Raw genomic sequence first — 26,229 nt, 5'->3', positions numbered from 1 at the left:
AAAAGCATGAGGGTCAAGGACCAGTACTGGGTGGCAACGTACTTAGACCCCCGGTACAAACACAAAATGGCGGAAATGTTACCGCCGTCGCAGAGGGCTGTCAGAATGCAGCACTTCCAGGCCTTGCTTCGAGAAATGCTGCATTCTGCTTTTGCGTGCGCTGGCAGAGGAGCAATTCCCACTCCCAGAGAAGGATTTGCGGGTACCAATCCAACAGCGCCTGCAAGAAGAGGCCGGTTTGAAGATGTGTTGGTGACTTCGGATATGAGGTCATTCTTTCAGCCGACCCATCGACAGGTGTCATCCGGATCCAGCATCAGGGAACGCCTAGACCGTCAGGTGTCCGACTACATTGGGTTAACGGCCGATGTGGACGCTCTGAGGAGTGATGAACCCCTAGACTACTGGGTGGGCAGGCTTGACCTCTGGCCAGAGCTTGCCCAATTTGCAATCGAACTGTTGGCTTGCCCCTCATCCAGTGTCCTGTCCGAAAGGACGTTCAGCGCAGCAGGGGGGATTGTGACCGATAAGCGTACTCGCCTAGCTCACCACAGTGTTAACTACCTCACATTTCTAAAAATGAATGAGGCATGGATCTCGGAGGAATTCAACACATGTGACCAGTAGACCATGTATATGTCTATAAACTATTTTTTTAATCAAGCACACAGACCTTCTTAATTCATTTGGCTCACTTCCTTGACCCAAAAAAGCACACCGTACTATATGCCCCTACCCTCCTCTTTGAAGAGGTTGAGCGGTGTCATATTTCTACTGGGGCTGCTTATGATATCCCTGTGCTGTGCTGACTTCCTCCTGGGGGTTCTTATTATGAAGGGATCACACTATCCCTGTGCTGTGCTGACTTCCTCCTGGGGGTTCTTATTATGAGGGGATCACACCATCCCTGTGCTGTGCTGACTTCCTCCTGGGGCTGCTTACGGTGCTGCTGTCAGTGCTGTATGTCACGGTGCTGCTGTCAGCGCTGTATGTCACGGTGCTGCTGTCAGCGCTGTATGTCACGGTGCTGCTGTCAGCGCTGTATGTCACGGTGCTGCTGTCAGCGCTGTATGTCACGGTGCTGCTGTCAGCGCTGTATGTCACGGTGCTGCTGTCAGCGCTGTATGTCACGGTGCTGCTGTCAGCGCTGTATGTCACGGTGCTGCTGTCAGCGCTGTATGTCACGGTGCTGCTGTCAGCGCTGTATGTCACGGTGCTGCTGTCAGCGCTGTATGTCACGGTGCTGCTGTCAGCGCTGTATGTCACGGTGCTGCTGTCAGTGCTCTGTATTACGGTGCTGCTGTCAGATGCCTCTATCACGGTGCATGTGTCATTCCGGTATGTCACGCTGCTGGTGATCATCTCCTGCACCCTCTTCTTTGCCTACCCTGGTCCCTGACCTTCCCTCTCCTCCATTGCCTTCATTAGCTCCATAGTCCTGAATTGTTAGAACAATTTCCCAAATAAAATAAAAATGCTTGTAGTTATCGATCCCAAATTCACCTCATACATGTATTATGTCATTGTCCAGATGGTGGGACTACGTTTTACCCCCTAATAATTACCACGTGGCCGCAAATTCGACATGAAGGTTTGCAAAGTTCGCCTCCCATTGAAGTCAATGGGGCCCGCGGCGAACGTTCTGTTTCGCGAACGTTTGGGTCCGTTCGCATTTCGCGTTCGCGAAACGTCCCGTCGGAAGTTCGTCCATCACTACTCCCTAATTTTAACTAGAGTAAAATCGTATATCTGAATCTGACAGCAGTGGTGTGGCACTTCAACTTACAGTTTTGTTACATTACTTCTTGGAACTGAGATCTAGTCACAGCTGACTCTGCTCCTGTTCCATATACTATTACCCCAGTATACATTTATAACACTTTGCTTACTGCATTAACCACTTCAATTGCCTTCTTGCCGCTGACTTCACATCTTTATTTTTCAAGCTGTAGATAAACGGATTGAGGACAGGTACTGCAGCTGTGTTAAACAAAGAGAACAGTTTGTTGGAGTCCAAGGTGTCAGTTGACTTTGGCCTTAGATACTGGCAGACGAGACTCACGTACAGAATTATAACAACAGTGAGGTGTGACGAACAAGTGTAGAAGGCTTTGCGTCTTCCAGTGCTTGAATGTATCCTAAGTATGGTAGCTATGATGAAGACGTAGGAGATGAAGGTAAGGAGGAAGGGGGTAAAGCTTACTACCAAGAGCCCCTCAATGAATATTATGAGCTTCAACAGGGTGGTGTCACTGCAGGATAGTTTCATGATTGGCAAGATGTCACAGAAGTAATGATTAATCTCATTTGACTTGTAGCACGAGAATCGAGATATTGCCCACATGTGAGGTATAACTTCTACAAAACCCAAAACCCAACAAATGATGGCCAAGAGAACACAAACTCTGCTGTTCATGATGATGTGGTAGAGCAAGGGGTTGCAAATGGCAACGTAACGATCATAACCCATGGCTGTCAGTATAAGGAGCTCGCTGCAAGTCAAAGTAGAAAAGATATACATTTGTGACATGCAGTTGGCAAAAGAAACAGTTTTATCTCCAGACACGTAGGACAAAAGGATTTTATGAAGGGTGATTGTCAGACAAAACACATCAAGGAAGGACAAGTTGCCCAAGAAGAAGTACATTGGGGTGTGAAGACTAGTATCCAGGCAGACCAGGAAGAGGATAGACATGTTACCAGTAACTGTAATCAGATAGATGAACAGAGCAAAAAGGAAAACCAAGGCCTGGAGCCCCGGAGCATCAGTAATGCCTTTGATAATGAAATATTCAATCGGGGTGTGGTTCCACACATCCACATCTTGAGAGGTCTGACATCTGGAAGAAGAAAACCAACAGACTTTGTGAGTAAAGGCGTATTTATAGCAAACATTTTTTTTTTTGTCTTGTATAGAACACAGAAGAGTTAGACTCCCTATCAATGTGGAGAGGCTCCTGAAACAAGCTGCTTGTGTAAAACTCTTTTTCTTTTCTTTATGAACCATGGGGACATTAAATTTTAAGCTACTTGAGGGCAGGGATTTATATGAAAGTACAGAATGTACTGTAAGTCCAGTCCAAGATATCATTAGCACACCATGTTCAGATAATCAGACATGACGCTTTAATATCACCAACAGAAAGCAGTGATGCTTCCTGGCCACTAAGGGCCTCTTCCCCCCACTACTACCTGAGGAATAGGCCCTTAATGGCCTTGAAATGTTGCTGTTTTCTGTTGGTGACATACAAGTGTCTTGTCTGTTTATCTGAACATGGTGTGTTGGTAATACCTTGGGCTGGACTTGTGCTTTGATGGTGCCAGCCTCCATTGCACCCTCACGCTCCCAGGTCTCATATCTGTATGTGCCATAAATAAAGTTGTTGACACGGTAAACATACCTGTAAGAATAAGTGAAATTGGTTAAAATAAGCAGATTCTAACTGTAAATAGAAATTTTTGCGTGATTCCTTTAACCTCCCTGGCGGTATGATTCGTTCTGTTTTTAGGTGCTGAAAGAGGTACAATTATTTTGCATGGAAATTTGGCGTTTTATATTGTAGTCCTGTAATTCTTAGGAATAACTCTCTTAAATCTGTTCAAACCAGAGTCTAGCAGACATCCCGGGTATGATAAAGTTTATAATATAATAAATAATAATAAAAAATATTCAATAATGTAATCAAATCCTAAAACACTGAAAAAGGGACACTTTCTGGTTGCTATGGACAATCTCCAAATTCCAGCCATAAAAAACTGTATTTATAATATAAAAGTGCATGCAGGGCACTGCACAGACCAATAAGGACAAAGGGTGTGTGTATTTTTTATACAGTACTGTAATCTGTAAGATTTCAGTACTGTGTGTGTTTTGTGTACTTTTACTTTTTTGAATTTGGCGCCGATCTCCGCTCCCATGCGCCGTAACGTCGCAGGGAACGGAGCTCGGCGGCACTCGGCATTGTGTGAATCGAGCGGAGGACAGCTCGATCACACAGCGTGGAGGACATCGCTGGATCCAGGGGACAAGGTAAGTAACTTTTCCGTGTCCTCCCCTGCATCCAGCAATGTAATCCCGAGTCTGGCTCGAGGTTACCGCTTGTGGAACTAAAATCCCAACCCGAGCCAGACTCGGGATCACCACTAGGGAGGTTAATCAATCAGAAAAGTCCTAATGAAGAGGACATTTTAGAAGCCCTGAGACATGTTGGGATGTAGAATAAGAACAGTTGGACAAAAAAAATAAAAAATTTCTTACTCCATGCTTCTTTTTTGTGGATTATGTTCAGCGCCTTATTTATTTGGAGCTGCCTCGTTCAGGTAGATTAAAAAGCATCAACATATACTGACTGCACAAAAATAGAATCTAACTGTTAGTATCCAGCATCTAGAACTTTTTTTAGCGCTTTCCTTTAGCTAGGATGTTGAGTAAATTCAGTTGTTGGCTTCACTGTAGCCAGTGGATCAGTGATCCATTATTTTTTTCTAATCATGACTTCCTAAGCTATGTGTATGCTTTTTACCATCTGCTTCTGGTAGAAGCTTCCAAAATATAGGGCAGGTAGAGTCAAATGTTCAGTATGAATATTTATTATGCTCCAGCCAATCCATGGAAGGAGATGTCCAGAAGGTGGCTCTCCTCAGAAAGAGACATGAATTGCAGTCTGCGCCCCAACAGGGCTTGGATTGAGGGCCTGGAGAGGATTGCTTAAAGGATTTTTGCTGGAGGGCACAGCTTTGAAATCCAGGTCTGGAGAATCATCGATTATCCTTCTCACTGAGGATCTACCTGTGGAAGCTGGGTGACAGATAGCTCCTGGGACATTGTGAGTAAAGCGTGCCATACATTATACACTTTTCTTGAACAATTTTCCTGTGGATTTACCAAAAAACATATAAATTTGTATCAAGTAAGGCAGGCCATTGCACTACATAGTTACAGGCAAATCTAAAGGATATTGTACAAGAAAATTGTATGCTGTATGGCCAGCTTAAGACCTGATGTTGGGACTTTAGTGTGTGCCTGCTGCTTTACAAATTCCTGCTGAGAAATGTATCCTTCTATGGATTGCTGCTATTGAGTATCCTGAAACCCTTAAATGCCTCCCCTGTTTCAAGTTATTAGCAATACATTCTAAAAATACACTCCTTAGACTGAAAAGAGAAAACCAACAAGAGGGCTTAGACTTTATAGGCACAAAGAACATCATAATATATTAATTAATGTATTATATATAGAAAATTTATTAAAAACACTAACAAATAGCCATGTCTCAGGATTGTAGAATATAATTGCAGAATGCAAGGTTAAAACATAGAAGGACCGTATAGTATTAATAACAAGAAATAGTGATGATAACACCAATTTTCATAATACAATGATTCAGCAAGTTATTAACTTGAGGTCTACACTTGCAACTGAGTCAAACAAATGGTGGAGCTCTACTTGTTACACGACTTGCGCTTCTTCAGGAGCTTCATGGAGACAAGTTTGCGAAGTAGTATATATAAAAAGTATATCACTATGAGAGTTTAGCATCTGCCAGCCATATAATGCCTTGCTACCGCCTTGAATTGGTATCGGAATGGTATCAGAAAAGAGGATCCCATCCTCACTAATACCCCATCAGAAAAATCCCTGTGTAGTTATATAAAGAGGAAATGGTACTGCCCCACCAGGTGCTGATGTTCATATGAAGTCGGAGGGGTCAGTCATCCGGTTAGTGTAAGGAGACTGGTTGTGGATTCCATCTTGGCGGCTGCTAAGGTTGGCGTGGCAATCAGGCAGAGTTTTCTATATATTCATTTTCTATAAATAATAAATACATTTTTAATATATTATGACATTCTTTGTGCCTATAAAGTCCAAGCCATCTTGTTGGTTTTCTCTTTTCATATAATTTCGGAACGTGGCACCTAGTATTGTAACAGTATCCTCAGTACGATGCTGTGGTGATACGCTTTCTTGTTCTAACTCCTTAGTCTGAGCCTGTGTGCATGCAACTGTGCTTGTAACTGGCATGTCACATGTGAAGTCCAAGTATAGAGCGTCTAACTCCAGAACACCCCACTTCCACCTGAATGGAGGGAAAGAGCCAAAGTCCAGCCCTTGAGATGGTGGGAGATATTCTCCAAAAATTACTTTCATATGCAAAGAGTGCCCAATACAGGATTTTCCTTCAGAAAGACAAGCCCGCTGGGTGATCTGGAAGACCTTCATGAACAACTGGCAGAGTTGAAGCAAATGGACACCATTTGAAATTCACAAAGTCTTTATGCCTCGCCTATAGTGGTAGTGATGAAAAAGAACGGTTCCCTAAGAATGTGTATTGACTACCAAACACTCAACCAGAGGACTATTCACAATCAGCACACTACCCTATGGATAGAAGAGGCTAATCAATGCCTGTCCAAGGTAAGGTCGTTCAGTGTGCTGGATTTGAAGAATGAGTTCTATTAAGTTCCAATACACCCAGAAAACAATGAGAAGACAGAATTTATCTGCCCACTGACATTCTATGAATTTGATAGAATGCCTCAAGTTCTATTAGGAGCCCCAGCCACTTTTTAAAATCTGATGAAATGTACAGCGGGAGACATTAATTTGATTGAAGTGTTGGTGTATGTAGATGACATCAACATTTTCATAAAACCCTTGAGGAACACGAGGAGGGTCTAGAGAAAGTGCTGCAAAGACTTTGTGATTGGGGTGCAGCTGTCTCTAAAGAAGTTCCAGTTCTACCAGCCTTCTGTCACTTACCTCGGACATGTGGTCTATGCTGAGGGAGTGGCCACTGACCACATGTATTTGGAAGCTGTTCTGCTTCAGCCTGAAGTATTGCCCAGGGGAAGGGAACAGAGGTGTTGATGCCTTGTCAAAAAGGCCATACAATGAAATAGAGAAAGAGACGGCGCCCTCTAAGTGCAGCAATAAAGATGCTCAAATTTATTAAAAATGGTTAAAAAACACTCACATTAAATTAGTGGTGTACAGGCACATCAGGTATATAATGTTTCATCCGTATGTCCATGGGGGCGACTCGCAGGGCTGTAAGGCAGGGTTTCCGGCATCTGACTTTATTTGACCGATGGTTGGTGTTTTGGTCTATTCCATGTATTGCCTCGGAATGGTCAGAGCAATCGGGGTAGTGCTGGTAGCTGTGGTGCCTTTAGTCCGGTGTTCAGGGAGTCGGTGTCCTCAGGAGACGGGCTAGGTAAAGTGGCGCTTCGGAGCATGCATGCTCCTTCATCAGGCTTCAGACAAAGTGTATGTGATGGAGGCAAATTTAAGGGATAAGTGGGAGGGGCAGGGAGAGGCGGGTGGTAACTGAGCTACATTGTATTTAGTACATAGGATCATGCAGTGAATTGGTAAGGCAACTGTGTGGAATAATGAACTGCAGAGCGTGCAGGGGGTGTGTGAATAATGAACTGCAGAGCGTGCAGGGAAGTGTGTCAGGCACGCCGAGGTGCGGCGTGTCTAAAGCGGTGGCGCGCCGAGTGAGAGGGGTTGTCATAGCGTACTGGCTGGCGGGGATTCCCTGTGCGGCATGTGCGTCATTAGGAGACGTGGGGGAAAGGAGAGAGGGTTGTCATGGAGGCAGAGCATGCGCAGTAGCCGGGAAATGAGCGAAAACAATTGTTCATGATATTCCTTGAAGTGTCTGGGGACACTGTGTTTATCTTTACCCCTCTCAATTAGGTTGCGATGCTCACCGATTCGTTTCCGAAGTGCACGTATAGTGCGGCCTACATATAGTAGGCCGCAGGGACAGGTGAGGCAATACACTACGTACTTAGAACCACAATTAAAGAATTCGGGGATGGGGTATAGTTTGCCCTTATGAACAAAATTTTTTTGTTTATGGTTGACGTGGGCACAGGTAAGGCATAAGGGTTTTTTACATTGGTACATCCCTTTAATATCGAAAAAGGTCGTAAGGGTATTAGCTGGGGGACCGGAGTTTCTTATTTTACTGGGTGCTATTTGTGATTTGATGTTTTTGGCCCGTCTGTAGGTAATAATTGGTTTATCGCTTAAGCTGTGTTTAAGATGGGGGTCTTCCTGTAAGATGGGCCAATGTCTTTTAATGATTTTTTCCATGGTCTTGAATCTGTTATGGAATTTAGTGACAAATCTTGTCGGCTGGACAGTGTTGGTGTTCGGAGTATTAGCAGTATTAGCAGAGGGTGATATATGAGGACTTGTCTCGTGGGTGAAACTGTCTAGATAGTATGAATAGGCATCATTGACTGTCTGGTCAGGGTAACCTTTATCTTTAAATTTTTTTATCAGAGTTCGGCTATGAGAAATGTAATCTTGTTTTAATGTGCAGTTATGTTTAAGGCGACAGAATTGGCTTTTAGGGATATTTTTTAGCCATCTTGGGTGGTGGCAACTGTCAAAATGTAAGTAGGGGTTTCCGGAAGTGGGTTTAGTATAGTTTCGGGCGCAGATTGTGTTGTTTTTATGGAACAGTTCTAGATCTAAGAACGCCAAGGTGTCACTGTCTGTGACGGAGGTGAAAGATAGGCCCATGTCGTTGTTGTTACAGTGGTGGACAAAGGGTAGGATGAGGCCTTCAGGGCCGTCCCAAATGATGACTATGTCGTCTATGTACCGACCGTAAAAAATTATATTAGCGGCAAAAGGATTATTAGTATATATGTGTAATGATACTAAACGAATCGGTGAGCATCGCAACCTAATTGAGAGGGGTAAAGATAAACACAGTGTCCCCAGACACTTCAAGGAATATCATGAACAATCTACCTTGGGTCTACGTGTTTGGGTAATAGAATCCATTCCTTCATCATTTCCAACCGCTGAAAGATATAAACGCTTGTGCGAAAGAGAAAATTATTGGATTTATAAATTAGACACCCTAACCCCTGGGGGGCTCAATGAGGGAATCGAAATCAACATCCTCTTATGAAAAGCATGTACCTAATTAATTATTTATTGCCTTCCTTTTGTTCTTTTTTTCACCCCTTGTTTTTATATGCATCCTTTTTGATTTGTGTTTAGACCGTATGTGTGTATGTATGCATGCATGTATGTATATGTTTCATATATGTCTGTATACAATTCATTATTTATGTTTATACTAATATGGAGCCTTACGTTTGTATTCTTACGAGGTCTAGTGCATTTTTAGAAGGTGTTTTTATAAGGTGTTCTTTCTTTGCGCAGTATCCTTTTAATGTCCATTGTAAGGATATCCTCTCTCGCACACCTATGGTGTCACATGCGCACTCCCACCCTACGTCATCATTCCCCTACCTTCCCTCCCCCCCCTTTTTCCCTCAACTTTTTATTTTATCCCATATTATTATTATTTATTTTTATTATTTATTATTTATTATTATTATTTTTTATCATTTATTTATATCCTCCCACTATTTATACTTTCTTACTTCCTATTAGTATTTTTATTTTTATTTCCATTTTTAATAATTTTTTATCAATATCTTATTATATTTTATTATTTTACCGTTTTTAGTTTTTTTCACCATATCCCCCATATGACTGAACACCTTTTGATATTTCCTTGTCCATCTACTTTCTAGTTTCCTCTTTCTTTCCTTCTTTCTTGAGTTCTTCTCTTCTCTGTCACAGCTTCGGTCTCTTTAGCTGCCACTGCGCATGTCCCGCACGGACGGACTTTTCCCTGTCCCCGCTCCGTCGTTCTCGCTCATTTCCCGGCTACTGCGCATGCTCTGCCTCCATGACAACCCTCTCTCCTTTCCCCCACGTCTCCTAATGACGCACATGCCGCACAGGGAATCCCCGCCGGCCAGTACGCATGACGCGTCGCTATGGCAACCCCCCTCACTCGACGCGCCACCGCTATAGACACGCCGCACCTCGGCGTGCCTGACACACTTCCCTGCACGCTCTGCAGTTCATTATTCACACACCCCCTGCACGCTCTGCAGTTCATTATTCCACACAGTTGCCTTACCAATTCACTGCATGATCCTATGTACTAAATACAATGTAGCTCAGTTACCACCCGCCTCTCCCTGCCCCTCCCACTTATCCCTTAAATTTGCCTCCATCACATACACTTTGTCTGAAGCCTGATGAAGGAGCATGCATGCTCCGAAGCGCCGCTTTACCTAGCCCGTCTCCTGAGGACACCGACTCCCTGAACACCGGACTAAAGGCACCACAGCTACCAGCACTACCCCGATTGCTCTGACCATTCCGAGGCAATACATGGAATAGACCAAAACACCAACCATCGGTCAAATAAAGTCAGATGCCGGAAACCCTGCCTTACAGCCCTGCGAGTCGCCCCCATGGACATACGGATGAAACATTATTTAACTGATGTGCCTGTACACCACTAATTTAATGTGAGTGTTTTTTAACCATTTTTAATAAATTTGAGCATCTTTATTGCTGCACTTAGAGGGCGCCGTCTCTTTCTCTATTTCATTGTTTCCTAGAGCTACTTCTTGCTTTAAGACTGGCAGCCCTTTAGGGTACAGCCCGTACTGCTGATTCCCCTCGCGGACTACTTTGATGATCCACAAAGACCCTGAACTTCTCATTGAGGATACTGGTGTGTGGATATACCTAAAACTCACACAAAAATTGATATACTTTGGCTACATTAAGACGATCAATTTTTTATACTAACAACTTTTTTACACTAACATTTTGTGATTACACTACAATATATTTTTGGGATTCCCAGCGAGCGCCATATCACCCTCCTCTGCTGTGTTACCACTTTACAAAAAGGCCATACAACCCTGAGACTCCTCCGGAAGAGTGGACACAACTAACGTCAGAAAGAATACAAGCCTTATGCCAAGCAGTAGATCATTGTGCCAGAGGAACAGCAGGGGCTGAAGCCATTGTAATCTCAGTTGCAGAGATCCCAAAATACTACTGTGACCGTTCACCCACAAAGGGACTCCCAACCAGAATGGTTCAACCCCATTCTTTTATATATGCTTGCTTACCAATGAAAAGAATCAACATTAGAGTAGACATATTTCAGCTGTGGTATTGGCTTACAACAGCACTGAGTTCGATGTCCCGGGTACATGATTTACTCATGTTCATGTTCGGAAAGAAGCCCGGCTGCCCGTTGACCTAGCATTTGGCTAGTTTTTGGAATGAACCTCTGCAACATCCAACAAGGGGTATTAGATCATTTTAGGAAGAAACTGAATTTAGCATTGAAGAAGGCTCAGGGTTCAGCAAAATAAGATAAACTTTGATCTGAGAGTAAGAGTGTAGGACTTGCAACTCAGTGACTGAGTACTGCTAAGAAATCTGGGTGTCCCTGGGAAAGAAAGTTAGCTGATTGGTGGAAGTCCCAGCCCTATGTCATCTGTAAGAAGTTACCCAGATTGCTGGTATAGCAAATTTTCCCAAGAAGGAAGAATAGGTCCATTAATGCCACTAGCAGAAGCAGTCCGTATAGCTCAAAAAACAATTTTAAAGCCTGATCAGACTGTTTCTCAAAAGCAACACCCAGCATCTAAACCTCGGTCTCTATCACCAGATGCAGATGAAGGGGAAAGTAGTGAGGAAGAAGATGCCTACAAGGACTGGTTGGGGCCATCTACACTCTTAGCCCCTGCACACATGGTCGGAGATTTCGACAACCAAATCCGTTGGATTTTGTCCGTCGGATTTTGTTCGTCGGATCTTGTCCGAAACTGTTGCATACACACGGTCGGACTAAGTTGTCGAAAAATCCGATCATTCAGAACGTGATGACGCAATTTTGTTATGATGGGACTACGTTCAGGCTAGTAGCCAATAGCTTTGATGTAGCAATTTGATCTGAGCATGCGTGGCACTTGGTCCGATCAAAATTCTCTACACATAATCGGAGTATGTCCGATCGAACCAGTTGGTCGGAAAATATTTCCAACAAGTTGGAAAATATTTCCAACAAGTTGGAAAATTGGGTCCGACGGAATCAGTCTGATGCATACCACACACAGTCGGATTATCCGACAACACGGTCCGATAGGATACATTCCGACGGATTCTTCGACCGTGTGTACAAGGGCTTAGAGACTGCCATATGTTTCAGAAGAGAAGATATGTTGTGGGAGTCAATGAGCTAGCAAGAGGTACCTCTGTAGGAAGGTCTGGGTCTTCGTGTAGTCATTCAGAGTGCACTCAAAGTAGTATAGCCTACTGGTCACAGGAACATTGACAGTAATGATCACCATTGCCATTACTGTCATCTATTGTATTGCTTAACTCTAATTTGCAGATAATTAGATATAGCTTAATCTAATCCTGTAGATTGTTACTCTAAAGCAGTGTTTCTCCAAAAAATTTCAGTCAAGGCAACTTTTAAAATTATGGGAAATCTTTGGCACCCTTTAAACATTTTGGACAGTCTTGAGGCATCTCATTCTAAAATGTAAAACCTATTCGAATATTTTTGCATTAAACAGCAATATCCACACAAGTAGAACAACCAACATTAGATGTGATACGGTATATGTTTCCAAAGCAAATACACTTTTGCAAATTGATACTGACAAGTATTCCAATGTTTCTCTTCTCTCTCAGTTTTTCTCCATTGCTCAGTATCCTCAAGAAGGTTGTAGGCTTGTATACAATTTTGGTGCAATTGTTAGGCATTTTGCCAAGACACCCCTTTAGAAACCTCTAGACACCTTGGTTGAAAAGGGCTGCTCTAAACTACTACAATACAGTAATTTCTTTGTATACAGAATTGTGTTTGACCTACGCTTTACTTGTTCCTATATGTACATATTACAATACAACACATTTCTTTATCCATAACCAGTCTGGTGTTTGCTTCCTGATACTGAACTGTAATATGTGCAGGATATTTACATTTGTACTCGTCATTGTGGTGCAATATTCTGTTTTTGTCAGAGGGTCCTTCACTGAGCCAGGGCAAAGGAACAAAGAACCCAATCTACCAAGTGTATCCTATGGGGGGGATAGCAATACAGTTTTTATAGTTGTCTATGACCCGCTAGGTGGATACAAATTTAAAGCACCCAACCTCCCACCAGCAGGGCAGGACTTAGGGTGGTGGGGGCCCCTGGGCTTGAGTCACTTTCGGGCCCTACCTTCTATACATTACCGTATTTATCGGTGTATAACACGCGCCGGTCGTATAACATGCACCCCAATTTTAGGAGGGAAGTTTAAGGAAAAAAACGTACATTTAAATGTCCATCAATGCAGCCTTATCAGTGTCCATCTGCAGCCTTGTCCATCCATCTGCAGCCTTGTCCAGTGTCATTGCAGCCTTGTCATTGCAGTCTTGAAGTTTAAAAATGGCGCCACCGAGATACAGTGTCCTGTGTATCTCGGTGGACCTCGGCGGCTCTCGGGTCCTCTCAGTGGCTCTCGGGTCCTCTTGGCGGCTCTTGGCAGCTCTCAGTGGCTCTCGGGTCCTCTCGCAGTCCCAAGTGGAGCCGAGAGTAGCTGAGTGTACTTGGCTCGGCTCACAGTCAGACCCGGTCCCTGTATTATGTCCATCATAGGGCGGGACTGGGCATGACTGAGTGGAGCCACACCGAGTACACTCGGCTATGTATCTCGGCAGGGCCCGCTGGGCCCCCTATTGAGCGAGGCCCATGGGCTTGAGCCCAGTCAAGCCCAATGGTAAGTCCTGCCCTGCCCACCAGGCTCGCACAGAAAGGTGACTTCATGCATCGCCTCAAATGTTAAAGCAAGAGCAATAATTCTGGCAACAGACTTCCGCTGTAACTCTAAACTGGTAACCTGTAAAGACCTTAAAAGCGTTGCCTATGGAGACCTTTAAATACCATTATTTAGTGCCATTCTATGAGCAATGCACAATTTTAAAGTGTGACATGTTAGGTATCTATTTACTTTATGTGTGACAGCATCTTTTATATTTTACTAAACAGTTAGGTATTATATTGTGCTTTTGTGCATTACAATTCACTAAAATTAAAAATTGTGCTTGAAAAATGGCTGTGCAAATACCGTGTGACATAAAAAATGGCAGCACCCACCATTTTATTCTCCAGGTCCTCTTTAAAGAATCCATATATAATGTTTGGGTGTTCTAAATAATTTTATAGCAAAAAAAAAAAAGTCGATTTTTTTACATATATATAGACGTGAGAAGTGAAAGAATTGGCACAGAGCTGAAGTGGTTAACTAATGAGAAGTGTAAATCTCTATGATAGGCTTGCATTGCAGGGTCAAATCTTTAAAGAAATGGCTATGCATGGGTATTTATTATTAGGAAACTGTTCAGAGGCAGAAATTTTATATATGGTTTGGCTACAGCCAAAGCAAGTATATCTGTGACTGAAGACTTTGATGCCCCAACGCAGCGCGCTCTATGGCTTCTAGTTTATTTATTTTTTTACAGTTCAATTTATTATCAGTATATATCAGTACATATGTGCAATGCAGTTCCTACATGGGATATGCATGAAAATTCACTAACAGATCAGACAGACCCCAAAGGATTAAAGAAAATCATATTTTTATTTTAGGCATTGCACCCTTTGTCCCGGGTACTTTCATTTACTTGGATGCTTATGCCACAGAAAATCATACTTCTTAGTAAATTTACTGCACATAGTTAGGGATATTTAAGCCCAAAATACAATATATTGCAACTTTCCAGTCCCCACTGCATTCATTTGCACTTTTTCAGACAAGTAAAGTTTTTGTACGTATAGAAAAATACCTGTTGATCCTGCCACAATGCTGATGCCCTTGTAACTTCCCGTGCACTAAACTGAAATCGCAAACAATGCGATCAGATTTATCAGCTGCTCTATCTTATGTGGTGTAAAGAACACTTCCTCCCTGTGTAATGAAAATAAGGACAGAAGGTGGTGTATGCAATCCAAATCAGAACAGCCTAGTGTGACAATGCTGCTCTTCCATAGATACAGAACAGTAGAGTATGGCCAAAATTCTCTTGCTGGACAACTGTAGGACCTGAACTTGGCCCAAGATTGTGTTGGGTGAGGCAGCGTCTGGTAGTCCACTCCTGGCAGCTTTTATTTTATTTATTCATTTTTAATTACTATTTTTATTTTGATTTACTATTTTTATTTATTGTTATTTTTTTTCCTTCTTTGCTTTTTTCTTTTTCAGTTTTATCCTTGTTTTTTTTTGTCATGTGCACCAGTGGCAGCGCATCCATAATGGGCGCATCCACCAGATACATGGATTCCAATGGTGTGGGTGTTCTTTTGTTAAGCACGTGATTCGAGCCAAAGGCTTTAATAGGCTTCAAAATATGGTGGGCTCGGGGTGCAGAGCACTGCCCACCCAGTTGTCCGACACAAGAAAATGAATATTCGCTAGTGTCACTCTAATGCTCCTCCCAGGTCAATCAGTAAACGGGTCCTGAGACCTGTTTTCTGATTGGCTGAAAGGAGAAGCTACGCTGGCTGCCAGAAGGAGGAGGGTGGAGAGGAGACACAGAGGAAGCCGGTCGCCCAGGGTAAGTGTTGCGGCTGGGGGGGATGCTGGTGACCTGACTGTTGGGGGGTTGGCTGGCTGTGCACGGTTTGCTGCCCTCCCCCAAAAAAAATTACCACCACCCGCCACTGACGAACACCCTTTCTGTATTAGATGATGGATGCTAAAGATTAAAGTATTCTGGCCTGGGCTAAGAGGCAATGATGTATCCACTTTCCCTCTTAAGACAAGCATTGAATGCTGTTTGATTCACTGCATTCTGTAATAGATATTCTTCTGTAATGGTTAATTCCCTTTTTTAGTATTAGAACTAATCCTTATTATAAAGGTGTAACGGTGGTCCGTTATAAGAAGAATATCATGTACATGTTTATATTGCAGTGTTTCCTATAGTTTTGAGAATTGTTGCTTTTTTTGATATGTGTATTTCACTTCTGCATTACCAGTCTATGTATATATATATATATATATATATATATATATATATATATATATATATATATAAAAAACAATAACCTTAGACTGAACATAAAAATAAAAACATCTCTGGGTGAATGTCTCAAGCTTTGCCCAGCTTTAACAAATATTCACCATATTTTATCTAATAGGTGTATTTTCTATGAATGTCAGCGCCATCTAGTGGCCATAGTGCAGTATTTTCAGGTATTGAGGTATTTCAGGAAAATGCAACATTATGGCCACCAGATGGAGCGGATGATTGTAGGAAATAAACCTTACACAAATTACAATGAAAATGTATTTTGGTTGGGCAAATTCCAGATATTTTTTTATTAATTGACCCTGAAGTGAGTTACTGGTGGAATCGGGCATTAAAGAAAAAAGTCTTATGCTGTGTACACAGGACCGGAATTTCCATGAGAAAAAACTTGGATGGTTTTTCCGACGAAATTCTGCTCAAGCTTGCCTTGCATGCACACAGTCACACAAAAGTTCTCGGAACATTCAACCGTCAAGAACGCGGTGATGTACAACCCTACGATGAGCCGAGACAATTAAGTTCAATGCTTCCAAGCATGTGTCAAATTGTGTCCAAGCATGCGTGATTTTTTTGTGTGTCCGAATTGCATACAGACAAATGCATTTTCGGATAGGAACTTTTTCTGACCGAAAAATAGAGAACCTGCTCTCAATCTTTTGCTGCCTGGAATTCTGCCAGCAAAAGTCAGATGGAGCGTACACACGGTCGGAATTTCTGACCAAAAGCTCTCATCTGACTTTTGCTGGCAGCATTTCTGATAGTGTGTACGCGGCCTGCTAATGAAAATGAATGCTGCCGCTAAGTCCATTAATATGTAAGCTACAATATCTTGCATTTTTGTTCTTGGATTTAGATATGATTGAATACTGTGAAGATCTGATCTGGTTGTCTGAGACAGAAGTGCCGGCATACCCACATAAGGTTTTGTAAACCAGGCCCATTGGACTGACATAAAACCCAGACAACTAGTATTTTTAGAAAGAAAGTTTGGCAATAGCAGCCCAGATGTTTTCTTGAAGAAGGTTATATTTTAAATAAAAAAAGATTAAAAAAAAGTTAAAAATAAAAAATAATGTTTTATGTTTAAGCAAAATTTCAGAATCCATTTAGAATAATAAGAAAGGAGGGGAATATGTCCATCAGAGGAACGGGATATCACTTACCTGCACAAATAAATCCATTGTGCTTTTTTTAGTGGGGAGTTTCTGTTTTATAATCTTACAGGTGAGATGAAAGGTCTCTGTAGATGTAAATATAAAATCTCCAAAGAGAAGCTGGTTAGTAACGCAGAGCTCACATTGCTAAATGTAGACTGTGTAATGGGAAGAAAACAAGAACTTTGGGGATTTACTGTATGAGCAAATGTTCAATACAAGCAAATGACTGTAAAGAAAAAGTAGAACTCCAACCAAATATTAAACTTTACAGCGGAATGTAGTCCACTCTTTCAAACATTTAGGGATTGTAGTGATGGGGGGGGATACTGGAGACTAAAATAATTTGAATCTTAAACCCATTCTGCAGAAGTTTAAGCACAAGTGTGCTGGTTGGTGTAAATTACCTTTTTCGGGCATCAGTGCACGTCTTATGGACGCCCATGCGTCACTGCCCATACATGATGCTGAGGGCGTAGCCTTCGCGCCCTTGTGGGTATATCTGGACGTTCAGCATGGCTGGGATTCTGATTCACAACTTGATGATTGGATAGAGCGGTCACATCTCTAAGAACAAACTGATAACCATTGGATATTCACTCCATTGAGATATTTTCTAGACATGATTTTAAGGGGCTAAGTGGAGACCATAGTGAGAAACACCCCTATCCAGACCGTGCTGATCCTCCAAATGTTCCCCTGTTGTGGCTTTTGTTTGTTCCGCCTTCTCAGCTCCTGAGTTGGATGCACTACATGACCACCATCTTGATATCCAGCGTTTGGCGATTTATCTCAGCCATTCGATACAACATTCATGCATCTGCCCCTGAAGAAGCGAGCAGGGTCTTGCGAAATGCGTAGGGCTTTATTGATGCTTGTTTTACGCCAGTACATGCTGGGTATTATTGATGTCTGCATTACATTTACATACTTACCTGTCTATATGTATGGACATTTTCTTTTCTTATTGTGTATGTGTATTTACTGACCTAGCAACGGTCAAGTTTTATTGTTGCTCATTGATGTATAACACTTGAAATAAATCTTTGTATATTTACTTTCCTCTGTGTTGTGTGCATTGGCTATTATGCCGGGTAACTCACAATCATTGTTGTTGCCACTCCGTTACATAACATTTTGAAACAAATAAAATGATTTTGTCTCAGTGTTCGCTGTGAACTTTGGCTAAACCTCTCTCACGTCATCTAAAGTCCCAGGGCTATTTCTCTTGTCTTTTCTGTGCATAATTAGGGATGGAGGTGTCAGAGAGGTCACACCAGACCTTAATCTCCTTTTTTTTTATTCTGCAGAAGTTTAAGCACAAGTGTGCTAGTTGGTAGACTTGTGTACAACAGAAAATTTTGTTTAGTTTTGGTTCGTTGTCATTCGTAAAATACATCATTTCGTTCTGTTATATTCCTTATGTTACGTTAATACGTTTTTGGATAATTCATTATTATTCGTAGAGTGTCGATATTCGTTATACTGAATCTCGAATCATTTCAAATTCATTTGTTATATATGCTATAATTTCGTTCGCATTCGTTGAAATTCGATATTTATGTATGTATATACATTCGTGATAATGATTTGTAGTTTGCAAAGTTGTTTGTTTATTGAATCTTTTAACACACACAATGACAACGTCTCTTCTCCTCGGCTCAAATACAATAAAACACCCTTCTCACTCAGTTCTCAGGAATGCACTTTGCCAGTAATCCAACCTCCGGCACAAAATTAATCAGCTAATTGGACTATAAGATTTACTTTGAGCTGACCTTTTGTTTCATTAGATCTTTAAAGAATTACCAAATCATGTCGAATTCATTCGTTATATCCGCTATAATTTCTTTCATATTCGTTGTAATTCGTTATTTTTTTATTCGGACATTCCGATGCATTCGAATGTCCAAAAGATGTAAAATTCGGCCGAATTTTGATTCGTTACGAAACAAATTGCACAAGCCTACTAGTTGGTGTAAATTACCTTTATCGGTTACGGGCAGGGGTAATCGTATTGGTGGTAAATGGTATGGGCTCCCCAATCACTGCATATCCTGCATAATGCTCCAGTGTGGAAACCCCATTATTGGTTTGACTGCATAGATTCCCAATACAGAGTGTTACAGTGCCTTGCGAAAGTATTCGGCCCCCTTGAACTTTTCAACCTTTTGCCACATTTCAGGCTTCAAACATAAAGATATACAATTTTAAATTTTTGTGAAGAATCACCAACAAGTAGGACACAATTGTGAAGTGAAACGAAATCTATTAGATAATTTAAAGTTTTTGAGGAAATAAAAAACTGAAAAGTGGGGCGTGCAAAATTATTCGGCCCCTTTACTTTCAGTGCAGCAAACTCACTCCAGAAGTTCAGCGAGGATCTCTGAATGATCCAATGTTGTCCTAAATGACTGATGGTGATAAATAGAATCCACCTGTGTGTAATCAAGTCTCTGTATAAATGCACCTGCTCTGTGATAGTCTCAGGGTTCTGTTGAAAGCGCAGAGAGCATCATGAAGACCAAGGAACACACCAGGCAGGTCCGTAATACTGTTGTGGAGAAGTTTAAAGCCGGATTTGGATACAAAAAGATTTCCCAAGCTTTAAACATCCCAAGGAGCACTGTGCAAGTGATCATTTTGAAATGGAAGGAGTATCAGACCACTGCAAATCTACCAAGACCTGGCCGTCCCTCTAAACTTTCAGCTCAGACAAGGAGAAGACTGATCAGAGATGCAGCCAAGAGGCCCATGATCACTCTGGATGAACTGCAGAGAACTACAGCTGAGGTGGGAGAGTCTGTCCATAGGACAACAATCAGTCATACACTGCACAAATCTGGCCTTTATGGAAGAGTGGCAAGAAGAAAGACATTTCTCAAAGATATCCATAAAAAGTCTTATCTAAAGTTTGCCACAAGCCACCTGGGAGACACACCAAACATGTGGAAGAAGGTGCTCTGGTCAGATGAAACCAAAATCCCACAATGCAAAACAATATGTTTGGCGTAAAAGCAACACAGCTCATCACCCTCAACACACCATCCCCACTGTCAAACATGGTGGTGGCATGGGATAGGGAAGATGGTTAAAATTGAGGGGAAGATGGATGCAGCCAAATACAGGACTATTCTGGATGAAAACCTGTTGGAGTCTGCAAAAGACCTGAAACTGGGATGGAGATTTATCTTCCAACAAGACAATGATCCCAAACATACAGCAAAATCTACAAAGGAATGGTTCACAAATAAACGTATCCAGGTGTTAGAATGGCCAAGTCAAAGTCCAGACCTGAATCCAATTGAGAATCTGTGGAGAGAGCTGAAAACTGCTGTTCACAAACGCTCTCCATCCAACCTCACTGAGCTCGAGCTGTTTTGCAAGGAAGAATGGGCAAGAATTTCAGTCTCTCGATGTGCAAAACTGATAGAGACATACCCCAAGCGACTTGCAGCTGTAATCGCAGCAAAAGGTGGCTCTACAAAGTATTAACGCAAGGGGGCCGAATCATTTTGCACGCCCCACTTTTCATTTTTTTATTAGTTAAAAAAGTTTAAAAAATCCAATAGATTTCGTTCCACTTCACAATTGTGTCCCACTTGTTGGTGATTCTTCACAAAAAATAAAAATTGTATATCTTTATGTTTGAAGCCTGAAATGTGGCAAAAGGTTGAAAAGTTCAAGGGGGCTGAATACTTTCGCAAGGCACTGTAATATGGAAAAATGTGATGGCCCGTATTAAACTAGCTACACTACAGTACCCCAAGGACCAGGGTGGACAGGCTGTTCCTCATTCCTTTACATCAGGGGTCTCAAACTGGCGGCCCTCCAGCTGTTGCAAAATTACAAGTGCCTTCATGCCTCTGCCTGTGTGAGTCATGCTTGTAACTATCAGCCTTGCAATGCCTCATGGGACTTGTAGTTTTGCAACCACTGGAGGGCCGCCAGTTTGAGACCCCTGCTTTACATACTTTCTGGCTGCACAGTTGCAGCACCTTTCTGGATGGGACTTGCTGGGGACATTGGACCCCTCCAGGACCTTGTTGATTAAATCCCTTGTGGAGTATTCGGCAATGTCCCAAATGGAAATGGAGCTCCCGGGGGTTTCGCCAGATTGCCCAACTGTGCAGCTACTTATTAAACGTTGGAAGGAGCTTAAGAAGAGAATGGACATAACAGTTTTTTTGGAATGTACCCTTATTTGGCGTAATAGATCATACCCTGAATTAGCAAAAATTCCAAGTCATTCAATATGGATGGTGCCTGGAATTAAATATCTCAATCGCAATTGTTTGATGGGTCAACCATGAAAACTTTTGACCAATTGCGACAGGAGTTCCCTCTACTACTTAATAGCTACTACATGTACTTACAAATGAGACATGCCATGAGGATGCTGACACTCAATCGTGCATTTAGCTGAGTCTGATATTCTCCACTCGGTTTTCGCTTATTGCAAACAAAAAGGGCATTATCTTCCATATATATATGCCTGTTTGCTATCTCATATAGAGGCCCCAGATTTGTTACCTAGCAGGGCAAAATGGGAATCAGATATTGGCCCTATCGATGGGGATAGTTGGATACAAATTCTGGCTGCAGATCTGTTGGTGTCGGTATCGGCAGCACAGAAACTATCGCATTTATTTATCCTCCATCATGTTTACAGAACTCCTATTCAGCTGCATACGTGGGGGAGGAAGTATTCCCCCTTGTGTCCAAAATGTCAATTACACCTAGACTCTCTAATACAGTGGTCATCAACCCTGTCCTCAGGGCCCACTAACAGGCCAGGATTTATGTATTACCTTGGGGAGATGCAGACTAGAATACTGCAATCACTGAGTATCAAATGATATCACCTGTGATGTATTCCAGTTATCTTGCAAACCTGGCCTGTTAGTGGGCCCTGAGGACAGGGTGGATGACCACTGCTCTAATACATCTGCTCTGGAAATGTCCAAAATTAGTAGACATGTGTACTGCCTAAAAATGTGTTAGTTTTCCTTTCATTCATTTTTTTTTCAGGTCATTCATTATGTTTTTCAGGTCATTCATTATGACTGCAATTCGTAAAAAATGTGCAAATTCTAAAAAATTTGTAAATTCGAATTTTCGGAAATGAGAAAATCCGAAAACCAGAAAAATCGAAAATCTGAAATAATAACTTACTAATAATAACTATTACTAACTATTAAATAATAGGTATTGGAATTTCCTTTCAAATTTGCCTGTTAGTGAACGTAGCAAATACAAATTTATCCAAAAGAATTATCCAAAACCTTTTTATTATTATTTACTATTAATTTATTCCATTCCATTTGTTCAGATGCAACATTCGTTATTTCGAATAATTCACCAACAGCCAAAGTTGAAAGGAAATGACAATACCTATAATTTAATAGTTAGTAATAGTTATTATTAATTAGTTATTATTTAAGATTTTCAATTTACGAATTTACAAATTTTTTTGAATTTACGAATTTTCAAATTTTATGAATATTTGGGAAAGTTGGTTAAACGAGATTTCGTTAATTTGGATATTTCTGATTTGTCAAAATTCATTAAAAAGCTAATTTGGAACAAAACGAATTGCACATGTCTAGAAATTATAAATTACTGTCCGGAAGCTGTCAGGGTTATCACTAGTATTTATCAGTTACAGCTACAACTGAGCCCTGTCACTTGTTTGCTTGGGGCCTGGAAGAGGAATTATATACTCCTGCTACATATATTGCCTTAACTAGACTATTTTATCTAGCTAGAAAACTGATACTGGTGCGGCATTGGCTCTCACCTCAGGCACCTATGTCACACCAATGGATACAACAAGTTAATGGTATATTGATTAGAGAGAAAAATGCATATCAGCATAGGAGTGCGTATAGCAAACTCACCAAAATCTGGCAGGAATGGCTAGAGTCCCATCCGCCTCAGTTAGTCTGTGATAGATTACTCCAGATGTAGGAAAGCGGGTTGTGGAGACCCCAGCTGCAAATCTTTAAGATTAATGATTGTAGAATGGTGGTAGACACTGCGGTAGAACGGTCAGCTGTACCATATACCAGATCTTGCTTGAAGGATAGCACATACTTTATAAGTTAGTTTTAGTTTTATTTCAGTTTTATGTTTTTATAGAATATGTTAATAATGAACCCTATATTGAAGTTGTAGAGTATATACCTAGCTGTGATATACAGATACTGTATACTGGTTTAATTTCTGAAATGTATAATTACCAATTTAATGTATATACTACCGGAGGTGTATTTTTGATCCGTTTTTTGTACTTTTTTATAATTTTATAAAATAAAAATCCCTTTCTGATTTAAAAAAACAAAAAACTTTACAGCCCTTATGTATTCATAAAAAAATATTATTTCTATTTGTTTAACTGCTTTAATACCGGGCACTTTTACCCCCTTCCTGCCCAGACCAATTTCCACCTTTAACGTTGTCACACTTTGAATGACAACACTGCACCCATCATGCAGCACTGTACCCATATGACATTTTTATCATTTTTTTCACACAAATCAAGCTTTCTTTTGGTGGTATTTAATCATCATTTTCATTTTTTTCTAAAGAAAACAAAAAAAGACCAAAAATTTGGGAAAAAAAATTGTATCTTAGTTTTTGTTAGAAAATTTTCTAAATAAGTCATTTTTCTTCTTCACTGATGTGTGCTGATGAGGTGGCACTGAAGGGCACTGATGAGAAGGTACTGATGAGGAGGCACTAACATGCCACGCTGATGCACTGATAGGTGGCACTAATGGGCATTAAAATGCAGCACTGACTTGCATAACTGATGGGCACAGATTGGCATCACTAATGGGCAGAAATTAGCATCACTGCTGGGAAATGTTGGGGATGTACTTATAATCAGGGTACTGATTATCTGTATAGTTTCCCTGGGAGGAGATGCCGCTGATCGGCACTCCTCTCCTCACACATTATCAGTGTGAGACGAGCCTATAATGGGCACTTCCTTGGTTATTGGACATAGCTGATCAGATGGGTAAAGAGCCTTGTCATCGACTCTTTACCAAAAAATGGGGTCGGGCAGTGTCCCAGGTCAATGCAATACACACCTCCGCAGGGGGGCGCGAGAGTGGTGAGATTGGGTCAATGTCATATGACGTTGTCCCAGAATGAGAGGGGATCCCGCCTGCCGTATAGGCAAAGGAGGTAGTTAAAGCCCAGACTCACCCATCCTGCAATGCTGAATGGCTCATCTTCCAAGCTGAACGATGCCTAGTGTAATTTAAGCCACTTCCTCTGAGCGTATAGCAGTGGTTGTCAACTCATGAGCTAAAGGGGCTCAACATCATTAAAGGGCCACACATAATGTTCAATATATGTAATACCTGAGAAGACTATCAGAAACTGCAGACCTAATAGAGGAAATGAGGGTCAGAGAGTGAGGACAGGTTACATTGTTGGTTGGGGATATGCTGCAGAAGCCAAAAAGAAACTGGGAAAATGGTACATGAGGCTAGTAGACATCACTGCTATTATCCTAATCAATGGGCCGCAAATCATATACCAAAGGGCCACATGCGGCCCCTGGGCCACAGGTTGGGCACCAGGAGCTTAGAGTGTCATAGCTCTGCCTCTCTACCCTAGACTTATAGGAGAGCACTTCCGAGAGCAGAACTATACAAAGAACATTAATAAGTAAAAAATAAGTACACGAAAACCAGTGACATCCAGGAGGTACTAAGAGGGGACACTGGGAGAACTATGAACCAAAAACCATAGAGCAAAAGTTAAAGACCATAACACAAAGCTTTAAACTTTCCGACGGGGCCGACTGTGGCTGATAGTCATTAGCCGGACGCCCGTGAATGTAATCCTGTTACTGTTCCTGCTTGTTTTTGCCTCATGACGGTTACTGTCTTATTGTTTTCATTTGAAATGTTCAATAAAAATATTTTCAACACTAGTGATGGACGAACGTTTCGCCCGGCGGTCGTTTCGCGGCGAATTTCGGTCGTTCACGGTCCGCACGTTCGCACGCCTTTTCCCGTCGTTTGCCCCGGCGGACTTACGTGTTTAATGTGTAAAAGAACTTTAACCTTTGGTGACACGTTTATCATGTGGTACAGGACAGCCAATTGAGACATGACAGCACATGCACACTTGGACATTCCCCCTAACCTATAAATACACCCGATCCGGTGGCCATTTTACATTCTTTCTTCTGTTACTATAGGGAAAGGTTCCTGTGTGGAGTAGGGAGAGATAAACCACTAGCTATTTGGTACACAAAAGTTCTTTTCAGGACTGGTATAGGTGTTAGGTGTTTATAGGTTTGCTGTGCTACTGATTCTTGCAGCAGCCTGAGTGTCTTTTGTCAGTTTAGAGAAAGGGAAAGGGCGGTGTGTGCTACAGGGACAGCAAGATTAGTCTTTCATCATTAGCTGTTACTATCAGGTCCACAAAAGAGCTGTTTCATAACCACTAATCGTTCTAGTCTACTGTTTTTTGCCACTTTGTATAGGGACAGGAAGGAAGCAGTGTTGTCAGGCAGTGAGGGTCAGTTTAAAGACTTGCTGTTACTATTAGTTCCACAAAGGTTCTTTTCAGGACTGGTATCAGTGGTACGGTAATAGGCTTGTACACGTATAATATTCTTTCTTCCAAATATAGAAAGAATATTATACTTGACTGCTGCCCTTCTGCTGCAGTCTGCTAAACATTCACAACTCACTTGTTCCACAAAGCTCTTTATCAGGACTGGTAACTTGGTCTGTCTAGGGTGCTACGGTACATAGGCTTGAGTGCGGTACAGTCTGCTGTTCTGTAAGGACCGCTATCGGTCCACAATAGATAGGGTTGAGGTGCACCACTGCTGACCGCTGCCCTATACTGCAGCAGTCCTTCAGCGGTATAGGGACTGACGTACAGTCTGCTAAACACTAATACACAACCTGCTTGGTCCACAAAAGTTCTTATAAGGACTGGTAACTTGGTATAGGGTGCTACGGTACATAGGCTTGAGTGCGGTACAGTCTGCTGTTCTGTAAGGACCGCTATCTGTCCACAATAGATAGGGTTGAGGTGCACCACTGCTGACCGCTGCCCTATACTGCAGCAGTCCTTCAGCGGTATAGGGACTAAGAGTT

At 41.8% G+C, this 26,229-nt stretch overlaps 1 protein-coding gene across 1 annotated transcript in view; it reads right to left on the bottom strand.

Annotated features, from left to right (window-relative positions):
• Positions 1–1,765: 1,765 nt before the first annotated feature.
• LOC143987804 (olfactory receptor 8D1-like) overlaps positions 1,766–26,229 on the bottom strand; it is a 43,905-nt gene continuing 19,441 nt past the window's right edge. The window contains exon 2 of the mRNA XM_077486849.1: positions 1,766–2,840. Within this exon, the coding sequence (XP_077342975.1) occupies positions 1,886–2,840 (955 nt within the window). The 3' untranslated portion in view covers positions 1,766–1,885. The remainder of the gene's footprint in view (positions 2,841–26,229) is intronic.

The sequence above is a fragment of the Lithobates pipiens genome, unplaced genomic scaffold (assembly GCF_037356315.1).
Source record: "Lithobates pipiens isolate NorthernLeopardFrog02 unplaced genomic scaffold, aLitPip1_a1.2 Scaffold_1, whole genome shotgun sequence".
NCBI classification, from domain to species: Eukaryota; Metazoa; Chordata; class Amphibia; order Anura; family Ranidae; genus Lithobates; species Lithobates pipiens.
Note: the sequence above shows the minus strand (reverse complement) of the source record. Positions and strands in the feature narration are given on the sequence as shown.